General features: G+C 37.7%; 2 protein-coding genes across 4 annotated transcripts; one reads left to right on the plus strand and one right to left on the minus strand.

Moving 5' to 3' along the window:
- Positions 1-1,113: 1,113 nt before the first annotated feature.
- LOC121748907 (scarecrow-like protein 15) lies at positions 1,114-2,892 on the plus strand. Its single transcript, XM_042143470.1, has one exon. It carries the CDS (start codon positions 1,290-1,292, stop codon positions 2,727-2,729), a length of 1,440 nt encoding a protein of 479 aa, XP_041999404.1. The 5' UTR covers positions 1,114-1,289; the 3' UTR covers positions 2,730-2,892.
- A 790-nt stretch (positions 2,893-3,682) lies between these two features.
- On the minus strand, positions 3,683-10,466 carry LOC121749725 (G-box-binding factor 1-like). 3 transcript variants are annotated; one of them, XM_042144333.1, is made up of 12 exons: positions 9,935-10,466; positions 8,103-8,254; positions 7,690-7,746; positions 7,489-7,575; positions 7,284-7,373; positions 6,955-7,127; positions 6,780-6,834; positions 6,596-6,644; positions 6,305-6,519; positions 5,176-5,256; positions 4,217-4,342; positions 3,683-4,086 (listed from the first exon to the last, which is right to left on the minus strand). In XM_042144333.1, exons 2-12 carry the CDS (start codon positions 8,160-8,162, stop codon positions 3,985-3,987), a joined length of 1,095 nt encoding a protein of 364 aa, XP_042000267.1. In that variant the 5' UTR covers positions 8,163-8,254; positions 9,935-10,466; the 3' UTR covers positions 3,683-3,984. The 3 variants fall into 3 exon arrangements, with proteins under 3 accessions (XP_042000267.1, XP_042000266.1, XP_042000264.1); XM_042144332.1 differs by lacking the exon at positions 9,935-10,466 and adding an exon at positions 8,344-8,484 and having other exon boundaries at positions 5,176-5,253; XM_042144330.1 differs by lacking the exon at positions 9,935-10,466 and adding an exon at positions 8,344-8,480.
- Between the last annotated feature and the right edge of the window lie 1,423 nt (positions 10,467-11,889).

Raw genomic sequence — 11,889 nt, forward strand, 5'->3', positions numbered from 1 at the left:
CCTTAGGAAATTAGATTTTCAAATCATACTATTATTCTTCATATTCTATATTCTTATATCTATGACGTGAAGAAATCAACGAATGTTTTTTTAGTTTGAACCAAATTTAAGTTTGAGTAGAACTATAGGTTGACATAATAGTTAACTTCTTTTCATACGGGGTCAATAACAAGACAGTTCAGTCACTCATAAACATAATATTGAACGATAGAGTTATAATTAACAATCAAAACTATATGAAACAAAATTGTATATTAATGTAACCGTATATTACCTAGGTTTACACTTACTATCCAATTAGAAAATGAAAGGCCAACAAGAAAAATCTATTAATTGGAATAAGATTTTTGAAGAAAATGAGACTAAGTGATATCATAATCCTTTGCTTAATTTGAATTAAAGTTTTTTAGTTGTGTTTTAAATATATAGGTCTAAATATTATTTTGGACTTATTTTACCCTTATATATATAGATGTTCCTATATGACGCCCTATTAAGTCCTCATCACTCAGTATAATTACTAATAATTTATTATCTATTATTATAAATAAATTTATGATTGAATATATTCACATCCGGGAAAAAAAGAATTTAAACATCCTTAATTCCTTATATACCAATTCCTTGGAATCAATGTTAGTACAGGGAATTAGGGTGCAAAATTCTCATTAAAATGCATCTAATCTGCCTACCTCTATACTAATCACGAGAAAGATACTTATGAGAAAGCAACTTTCCATGATTCTTGTAACAATATATCTCTTCTCCGACGTTTCCTCAGAAAATTAAAACTGTAAAAATTAATCAAGACACTAATTAATTAAACAAGTGTAATAAACGTGAAATTAAGCAAATGAAGAGTCTCTGGAAAAAAAGCTACAATAATTAGTGAAGGATCAAAAGGTGAAGAATCAAACAAAGTAAGGACAGCACAATAAAGCGTTACTTGACATTGTTGTCTTCATCAACAAGCTTCCACAAATACATCAAGTCATCAATCAACCCTCTAATTTAGTCTTCTCCCTCACTCCAACCCTACCCCACTCCATACTTATTTACTCTTCACTAAGATCTCATTAATATTAAATAAATTCGATTTTCATGTTACTATGATATTGTGTGCGGATCCCACCACCATGCCATCCCCATGCACGCAAAGTTAAAAAGGCCACAATGATCATCCACAAAAAGCCCCCCTCTTCTATTTCTCAACTCCCATTTCCAAGAAAAAAAAAAGATAAACCCCCCCTTTAATTTGCTTTCTCCTTCTTCTTTGGTTATTGCAAGAAATGAAAGTGCCCTTCCCTGCATACAACCCGAACCCGAACCTGAAACCAGCATCTGCGTACGAGCCCAAATCCGTCCTCGATCTCCGTGGAAGCCCTAGCCCGGTCGCGGACCTGAAGCCGGCCTCCATACTGGAGGATCATGTGCTGATCACCCCACAATTGGACGACTGGGATTCTTTGATGAGAGACTTGGGATTGCACGACGACCCGAACCCGGTCTCCAAGCCCTTCCCCCAACCCGACCCGACCCTCCCTGACTTCCCTCCCGCCAATTCCTTCGACGAGTCCGCTCAGTTCGTCGCCTCCGATTTCGGCCTCCTCCCCGACATCCAGCCCTACACGCAAAACCCTAACCCGATCGGGTCGTTGACGGACGTCGGGTTCGACTACGTGGACGAGCTGATCCGGCTGGCCGAGTGCTTCGAGACGAACTCAATCCAACTCGGGCAAGTGATACTAGCGCGGCTCAATCAACGGCTCAGATCGCCATCTGGAAAGCCATTACAGCGAGCCGCTTTTTACTTCAAGGAAGCCCTCCAATCGCTACTCACCGGGTCGACTCAGAACTCGGAGATTATCCAAACCATCAAGGCGCACAAGACCTTCTCCAGCATATCCCCGATCCCGATGTTCTCGAGCTTCACGGCCAACCAGGCCGTGCTCGACGCCGTGGACGGGTCCACGCACGTCCACGTCGTCGACTTCGACATCGGGTTAGGAGGCCACTGGGCCTCCTTCATCCGAGAGCTCTCCGAGAAATCGGAGAACTCGCGGAGGCCGGCACTGAGGATATCAGCGCTGGTTCCCGAGGATTACGCGGCCCAGACGCGGCTCATCAGCGAAAGCCTAACTCAATTCGCGCGCGAATTGAGCATCGGATTCGAGATCGATTTCATTGCGATTCGAACATTTGAGTACCTTTCCTTCAAATCGATCAAGTTTTTGGAAGGGGAGAAGGTGGCGGTGCTCCTCTCGCCGGCGATTTTCCGGCAGGTGGGATCGGGGTTTTTAAACGATCTGCGGCGGGTGGCGCCGCAGGTGGTGGTGGTGCAGGTGGACGGAGAGGGGCAGATGGGATTCGGAACGGCGTCGTATAGGCAGGCGGTGATTGAGGGGCTGGAGGTGTATTCGACGCTGCTGGAGTCGTTGGAGGCGGCGAATTTCAGCAACTGCGGCGGGGAGTGGATGAGGAAGATTGAGGAGTTTGTGGTGTATCCGAAGATTGTGGAGGCGGCGGGGAGGAGGGGGGCGGCGTGGAGGGAGGCGATGGTGGCGGCGGGGATGAGGCAGGTGGGGATGAGTCAGTTTGCGGAGTTTCAGGCGGAGTGTTTGCTGAGGAGAGTGCAGGTCAGAGGGTTTCATGTTGTCAAGAGGCAGGCGGAGATGCTGCTTTGCTGGCATGATAGGCCGCTTGTTGCCACGTCAGCTTGGAGGTTTTAACTTTTAATTAAACGGAGAGATGAAGATTAGTCTCTCTTTATTAATCTCAAATTAGGAAGTTGGCTTATATCCTGTTTGTCATCTAGTTTCTGTTTAAGCTGGATCACTGCATTGCACTCTGCTCTTCAATACTACTCCTATTTTTGCTCTTTTCCACTTATCATTATAGATTGCGCTTTTCTGAATACACACTTCCATTAAATTTGAGATATCAAAGTTCACATACAATTACTTTATACATTTTCGCCTTTTCGGTGTAGAGATGATTGCCTAGATTAAGAGTTGAAGAAATAATAGTTAAAATATGATAAAAATAAAAGTTTGTATATATATATATTACTCTCTCAACCTTTGAAAAATGAAACTTTTGAAATTGAATAAATTTTAATGGATAATTGATAAAGTAAGAAAAAAATGATTAGTGGAGATTGGGTTCAATAACAAATTCTCTTTGTAATTTCTTATCAACAACAGATTAATTAAACTCAGCATACACATATTAATTAAACTCGCATTGAACGATCACCGTTAAACCCAATAGTTCCATGTCTGTTAGTGTGAAAATTACAATGAAGTATTTGAAGAGTTTGGCAAAAGCAAATAATTTGTGTGGAGGAGTTTGGTAAAAGCAAATCTATCTCATCCTTGGGGCCTATTGGAGCGACACTTGGGACTCGTCCAACATAATTGGGCCAATTAGCTGGATAAAACCTATTAAGTGACCTCTTTTATTTTAAAATTGTTATATTCTCACTATCAACATAAAAATAGTCTCATTGACTCATTCAGTCATTTATGCAATTTATAAATTATGATTGATAAAATAAGCAAAAAACATAAACAGAAAGAGCTTCAAGAAAATCTCTTAACAAAAATATGTGGTGGACAGACCACAATAGTAAAATGAAAGTGTTTCTTAAGTTGTGTTTTTCACCTCCTACGCTCAAGATGTATGATGTGAAAAGTCACTAGTATGAATATTATGATGATAGTTAAGACTTGTATTAATGTTACATCTCCAACAAGAGAAGAAAGAAAAGGAAAAGAAATACATTCGGTTAGAAGCAACAGAAGCCATAAAATTACTCCATCACTAACTTTAAAACAGAATGGGATCCTTACTCCTGGTATAACTAAAGTTAATATAAGTATCACAACACTAGTAGAAGAATTAGGGATATTAAGAGGATTAGTAAGCACAGTAGTATGACTTCAAACTAAAAAGAGAATTCTACGCAGCTTGTCAATTTCCTCCCTAACAGTTACCTTCTTCATCTCCACTGCACTCGTGTGTATGTGACTTGCCATTCTCTAATTTACTTACGGCGTCTGCCCCCAACATCTTAGTTAACTCGTCCTGCATCACCGCAAAATAAAACACGAGTTTCATCATCATAACACTCAAACATTACGCATATATCATTGTAAAATGAAACACTTTACAACACCGGAAAACCAGAAAAATAAACAACAGAAAAAGAACATACTTTTATAGAGTTATTCTCTGATGCAAGTTTCTCGCATTCCTCAGAAAGCCTTTGCAGCTCGTCTCTGAGACTGCGATTCTCACTATTTAATGATTCCACCCTGTGCTGTAGCTCTTCACACTCAGCCTACCAAGAAAACACAACAGGCATCTTTAAACATTGTGGAAATATTCCCATTATTTTGATTAACAACTAAAGTTGATAGATTCTTCCATACAAATACTTATTTAGACTCACTGATATTCAGAATGCCAGATAAGTCCTTCCAATATATGAACCTAGATTATAGCCAAGTGACTGTTTCATATCATTTTCTTTTATAATCCACTAGTAGAGACATCAGGACTTAACTCGAGAGAATACATTTTCTATCTACAAAAGAAGCAACCAAAAAAAGCAGCTACTAGCCAGCACCTTCGAAGAAAATAGGGAAAAGTTCCGGCTTTTGAGGTGTCATAGGGGTTAAAATAAAAGTCATTGATGTTAGAGGAGTGGTTTTAGACTATTATTATATGCAGCCCACAAAAGAGGAACTACACTTATCTTGCCTTTTATATATTTCGAACATAATCAAAAAGTGACAGTGAGCTAGCCCTAACTCAGGCTAGATTAATTCCTATCCAACCAAAAAAACTGTGCACAAATGGTGCATATTTAGCAATTAAAATTACTTGAAAACCTCAACAACAATGTCCTAATGTAATTTTGAGAAAATTAGTTTAGTACTGGAACTGCTGAATGCAAGTAATATCTAATCAAAAATCAAAACAATTAATCAAGTAATGGATGCCAAGTCATTGATTGAACTTGGAATTCGAAAATCATGCAAGACTTGTAGAGTCAATTAGATAACTATAGCATCACTAATATCTAGATTTGACCCTGAATCTTATTTCAGTACTACAATAGGTCAGTGATGCAATAGAAAAAGGGACATTGAACAAAAGAAATGGACATACCTGTTTCCTTAATCTTGACCTCCGAGCAGACTCACGATTAGATTGCTTCCTCTTCTGCCTTTTTAATTCACGTTCGTTCTGCTGGAAAAGAGAGCAAAATCGTTTTCAGTATGGATGACTAATTTTAAGGGCATTCTTTCTCATTAATAATTTTGTTTAAAGGAGGAAAATAAGAACCAGTTCGTAAACAGCTAAAGATAAATAAATATATATATATATATATAAATATATATATATATAGGTATATATGTTGTTATCTCTAAGGCAAACTAGAGACAGAAACATATAAAACTGAAGAAAGGACAGCCACCACAAGGATTGCAGTCCAGAGTTCAGGTAGCTGTAATGCATGCACCAGAAGACATTCACGACATCTATCCTTTTATTATAACTAAACAGTGATGCCCCAGGATACTGTTTATGCTATTTTCCATTACCACGTTCATTTTTCAATCCTCCCAACCAACTCAAAAAGGAAAACTAAATTTCTAGATCCTGTGCTGAAGTCCAGCATAAAAAAAGAGCTATCTGTAATACTGTTACTTTAAGAATAAAAAAGGTAAGTAATCCTAAATCTACTATTGTATCATAGTCCTTGCTATTACAAATTCTGAGTTGAAATCCGTCACAAAGACAGAAATATACGACGACCAGTGTCCAATGAACTAAAATATCTTCAATAAACAAAGTTTAATAGTTAGAAGTTAAAACAAAACACGATTATTGTTTTTTTCTGTCAAGGGGTAAAGCCAATCAGGTTTAGAGCTACTTCTTGATGTACTTTGGAGTCGGCTAAAACTTCATGGCAATTAAAAAAACTTGGCATGAGCGCAGAAATTTAGTAAACTCAGTTGACAATGAGAGCAGATAGGATGATGTAGGAACCTAACACATCCTCCCACCAAGAAAACATAAAGTCAATTATATGGATTAAGTGTTGAAAGGAGCTAATCATCAAGAAAAGCAAGAGGATGTTGTGCCTCAGTGATGTTTTAAGGATTTAATTATCAGAAAAGAAAGTCCGCGACCTTCCGAAAAACAATGTTAACAAAGTCGCCACAACAATATGGAAGTTTGGATAAATGAAATCAAACAAGACTAGTTGCAATTTAAAGGAAAGTATGTATACTTGAATCCACTGATCATTCATCATGCCAGATGGAGCAACAGCCTGAGCAACACCAACTGAATTTGGCCGGGATTTCATGGGCCCAGATCCAGCTGGAGTAGCATTCCACAAATCCATGCCAATATTTAAGTTAGTTGCAGGGACAGATACTACAGGATTGCCAGGAACAGAATTTGGGAAATTAGTAGGAACACCATGGTTCTGTGCGTTAGCCCCTGATATAAAATCACAATCTCATAAATTCGAAGATATTACAAAACAAAATGTTGGTGGGAATTGAAGAACCCTAACCATCAGCAAGCATCCGGTCAAAGCTTCCTTTCTTGGATGCCGAGAAGTCCTAGAAAATGTGTAAAATTGTATGCTTCAATTAAAAACATTCTGCTACATACGCCAACAGAATAGAAACTCTAGAATATTATACATAGAAATATAGAATATAAAATCTAAAATCTGTATAGGTTGAAGAATTGACCTGGTTATTGTTTTCATCACTTGCATCTGATGAACCTTCACTACCACTTTCAGCACTGCTTATGAGAAAATTTAACAATCAGAAACTGAACAACAAACGGTAGATGTCCAGATTTTTTTATCATATAAGACAAGAAAAAAAAAGCAAAATAAACATAAAATATGTGTCAGATCACCTGTGGGTACCATCGTTTCCAGAGCCAGAAGCTGTTTTCCCACCATCCCCACTCTTTCCACTAATCATGCCATGATTTGCTGAAGCCCCCTTGGTTATTTTGCTTGACAAGCGGTCCTTCCCATCAGTTCCTTTCCCATCTGATTCTGCAGTTCCATGTACAAAACCTGGTGGCTGTAAGGAGCAACAAGGAAGAAAGAGGTCATGTGAAGCTTTGGAAATTCCTTAGAAATTATATTGCCAAACAATATGGTATAAAAAACTTTAAGTTAAAAGGTGTTTGAGTTCACTCAAATCTTTAGACACTAAAGGCTGAGAATTTTTTATTACCATAGTCATATTAGGGTGAGCATAGATTCCCCCAGGAGGATATAAAGCTGGATATGGAACTGGGGTCCCATAAGGCGGCATCATAGGGTGCTGAAAAAGCAAGTAAAAGGAAATAAAATATAAAACCATGAGTACGAACAATCTGCAACACAATTTTAGTATATTTCATGTGTATGTATGAAGCTAGATATTCCAGAATTCTCACCTGACCTCCCCACATGTAAGGATGGGGAGTGGGTGAAGCCACAGTTGAGGCAAAGAAAGGTGGAGCTGCTCCAGCACCATAAAAGGCCTGTAAATAAGAAAACCCCAAATATGCTTTAAAAGAGGCAGGCATCTTCTTCAATCAAAGAAAGAAAAACTTACAAACTTTGTAAGCAATGAAAGCCAAAACAAATATGCTAACCTGCATATTACTTGACCAATCAGGATACACAGGCGTATTAGGTGTAACGGGTGCTTCCTGGAATTTAACCACCATGCTTACGGATATTAATTTAGGCCAGATGCAAAGTTTAGTTCTTAATTAGCAATACCAAAGAAATTACAAGAGAGATAAGGGGTTACTTGCTGCAAATAGATGCATAGCCTTTACCTGAATTTTCAACTTTTACACAATTTTTTACAGTTTCCATTACAACACCACCTTTAATTTTTGTAATTGCAATATCCTCAATTATTCAATGGTAGCAGTGGACAAACTTTGTCAAAAAATTTAGGGATGTTGTAAATGCAGAAGGTTAAAGGGGATATTGCAATTTGTAGCATGTTAAATATCATGTGAAACACATATATATATTCAAGGGAACAAATTAATACCTGCGCTGCGGATGCAGGTTTGGATGATTTTGATGGAGTGCTTTCTTCCCCAGTCCCCATTAGAGCAGCAACAGATTGTACCCCAAATTTGTAACCCTGTTTGGGTGATTCTTTTACCGGATTTTGGTACTTTACAATAAAAGAGAGAGAACCTGGTGAAATGCATTAAGGCAATTAGTGAAAAGCACGTTTCAACATAGGGTGACATTATGAAGGCAGTGAATGGAAGATCAACACCAACATTCTTGATAGTTGATAGTAGCTTTCAAGAAATAGAACAGATATAAGATATCGCAATGGACATCTAGCAAAGCTGCCTGAACACCTAGTACTAAATGCATATAACAGCATGGAGCACTGTCAAGATCTTCTGACCTACAGTTGGAAGATGTATATGATGTCAGAATTTAGTGTTAGTTCTCTGCAATTTATTCTCAGAGTTGAGCATCTTGCAGGTACTTCATTCAATGAAACTTGGGGGAAACTTAATAAACAGCATAACGATATTCAAATTATCTAGTTGTTTGCTATCACATAAACCATAATACAGAAGTTATTTGAGACCAATAGATAGAATCAGTCATCAACAGCATATAAATATATATGGCCAGTTGGCCACATAATTCAACCATTGAAATTTGGAAACTGATAATTGCTACTACCAGCTAGAGTGGGAAAAGAAAAGGTTGTGAGAAATGCTGGGGTTAAAACTAGAAAATACTCATGTTGATAATTATATCTAAGTCAAAAGGAATTTATATGTCGATAAATAGAATTATCTGCAAAGAGCAGCATAACCAAGTTATATCTTATGGCATATGCAGCTTATCAAAGGTGTCCTATTTTGAACTCAAGCTCGTATTTTTTGTGTTAGTACAAGAAAAGAGGACAAAAAGAACATGCAAATGCTCTTACATTTCGTACTTCTTTACTCACTGAGCCAACAATTAATAATTGAAACATGAATATCTAATAGAGAACAGCCTATAATCGCATGTTAGAGCTAGGGAACAGATGCACACAGCATCCTGCTTGAATTCCAAAAGAACAAGCTGTAAAGCAATAGGCCTAGAGCCAAAATGATATTCAGTTAAGGACTGACAACAAATCAGTTGACATTTAATCCCATGAGGATAACACAGTAAAGTAGCATATGAATCTCCAAATTAATATAATGCACAGTCCTCACAACCATAAAGCTGTATAGTTAAATTGAATCCTTCGACCCTTGTGCAACATAAAGAAGTGAAGGATCAAACACATTGCTATCTCCACAATTTATTAATTAGTTGCTCTAAAAGGTTGATCTCAAGCATGTCAGGCACTGCAGACTGAACTTTGTAATGATAAAAATTGCTGCTCAGAGTACACCTATCTGATGATTTCTAATTTCATATTAATGACATGGAAACTCGAAAATAAAACAAATAAAAATGAATAGAAATTGCATCATGAAGATGCATGCCATTCGTAATAAAATCCCCCCATTACCAAGATTATCTTGGATTCCAAACCAATAAGCATCCAATTATGCTTTACAACCACTTGACTTTGGAGGGATTCAGTATCCAATCATAACTTAAAACCAATTCGAGAACTCAATTAGTAAACTACAAGCTCAATTTGTTAAGAATCTAAAGCTAAGGCATCAAATTCGAAGTCATATTCCAATTCCTAACCCGAAAATCCCGTTTCCTCAGTAAACATAATGAAAAACAAAAGATAAAACTAAAAGACCGATAATTGAACATATAGGTGAGTATTGTGTAGTGTGAATCTGTTAAAAAAAAGTAAGAGAGAGAAACAAGACAGAGAAAAGAAAGGAGACAGACCTGGTATGAGGTGGAAGGAAAAGGAATCCGAGTCAGGCAGGCGAGAAGCTCAATTTCAGTTGTTGGCGGCAATTACAACAAGTCTACAAAAAACTACAGCAGAAACAGACAGCCGTGAATCTAGCTGAGAACCAACGGTAACGAAATTAAGATTCTGTTCCCTGAAGTCGAGGAGAGGAAAAACGGAAACCAGAAATCGAAAAACTGAGCCGCTACGCACAAATCATGAAGAAGTAGTGAAGAACTGAAGAGTAGCGGAAAAATCGAAAATGAATGAGTAGAGGTAATTAAAGTGAAGTAACTGTGGTGATGGTGGTGGTGGAGCACGGTTGCGGCATGGGGTGGCTGGATGGGTAGGGTTTTGGAGGGTGACGCGTGAGGGGGAAGAGGAATCCAGCTGGCGGAAACTGAGTGGATAGACGTGACGCGGCAACCAAGTGTTTCCGATGACTCATGCCCGACTTTTATGTTTTTCTTTTTCCTTTTTTCTTTTCTTTCCTTACGGATAACTTTTTTTAATTAATTTGCTGCCCTAATCCAACGCTCTACACTCATTAACATTTTTCTACTTAATTTATTAGTAGTAGTAGTAGTAAAACTCATGGTAAGAAGATTCTGGAAGCGGGAGTATAGTTTGGTGCGCATGGTCCACCAAAATATGGCATTTATTTTATAGTAATGTTTATTAGAGCATCCACAGTGGTGCGGATGTCCCGGCGGACATTCCCGCGGATATCCCAAAAACACCTCCTGCCACGTCATAAGGACTTCCTACTGCACTGCAGCGTCATAAAGACTTCTCACAGCACAGTGGCGGATATCCCCAAAGACATCCCGACGGACTTCCCACAATAATAAAAATTCACAAATTCACCAAATTAAACAATTTACGGAATTAAAATTTCGCCACGATTACGGAATAAAAATTTCATTAAATAAAAAAAGAAGCGTACATTTCACCAAAAAAACTAAAAAAAGTACACTTCAATAAATACAAATTCCATCAACGACGACCCATCTACTGCCATACTTCTTCAATTATATCGTTCTGGAGTCGAATATGGGCTTGTTTTTTGCGCATGTCAGCTCTCTTTCGAAAAAAATATATAAAATAATCGGGACGTCCGTGGGTCAACGCAATGGCGGACGTCCCAAGGACGTCGCGACGGACATCCCGGGAACGCCGTAGAACTCCGGTGTCCACAGCGGACGTCCGTATCCGTGTCACCGCTGCGCAATGGCGGACGTCCGCCGGGATGGGTACCATTGTGGATGCTCTTATAGTTGGAAGAAATTGATTTTTAGAATCAATATATAGTAATTTGGATTCTCATTTTTTACAACGAGTTGTATTATATCCATCTAAAATTATTACTCCCTCCGTTCATAATAGTGGAGTAATTTTTATCATTTTGGTATATTCCATAATAGTGGAGTAATTTTCCTATTTAGTAATTTTCTCACTTACTTTATTCTCTCTTACTTTACACTCTCTTCATCTTTCTATATTTTTCATTTCCTACTTTATTCTTCATTTACTTAACTCACTTAACACAATTTTTTAAACTGCATGCCGAAAAAAAATGCTTTCACTACTGCCGAATGGAGGGAGTACATTGTATCTTAGATCGTGAAAAATAGAGTATGTAAAATAGTTCCTAATTACTTTTTCAAATTTTGTTATATAAAAAATAAAAATATATGGAATAGTATTTAAGTTTAAGTTTGCTATAAATGGTTAAAGTTAAATTACTACTTTGATACTCCCTCCGTCCCAAGTATTTGAGTCGTATTCCATTTTGGATTGTCCCAAGTTACTTGAGTCATTTCCTTTTTTAGCTAAAAACAAAATATCTAATCTCACATACTTTATTCTTTCTTTTACTTTACTCTCTCTTTTTCTTTTACTTTACTCTCTCCTCTACTTTATTTAACTCATTAAACACAACTTTCTT

The sequence above is a fragment of the Salvia splendens genome, chromosome 9, assembly GCF_004379255.2.
Source record: "Salvia splendens isolate huo1 chromosome 9, SspV2, whole genome shotgun sequence".
NCBI lineage: Eukaryota > Viridiplantae > Streptophyta > Magnoliopsida > Lamiales > Lamiaceae > Salvia > Salvia splendens.

Bases quoted from the DNA above. Each gene is read 5' to 3' on its own strand.
- LOC121748907 (XM_042143470.1), top strand. From the start codon at position 1,290: ATGAAAGTGCCCTTCCCTGCATACAACCCGAACCCGAACCTGAAACCA.
- LOC121749725 (XM_042144330.1), bottom strand. From the start codon at position 8,443: ATGCATTTAGTACTAGGTGTTCAGGCAGCTTTGCTAGATGTCCATTGC. The intron at 8,255-8,343 runs GTTGGTGTTGAT...GCATTTCACCAG, and splicing joins TACTATCAACTATCAAGAAT to GTTCTCTCTCTTTTATTGTA. The intron at 6,520-6,595 runs GTTAGGGTTCTT...ATTTTATATCAG, and splicing joins TGACCGGATGCTTGCTGATG to GGGCTAACGCACAGAACCAT.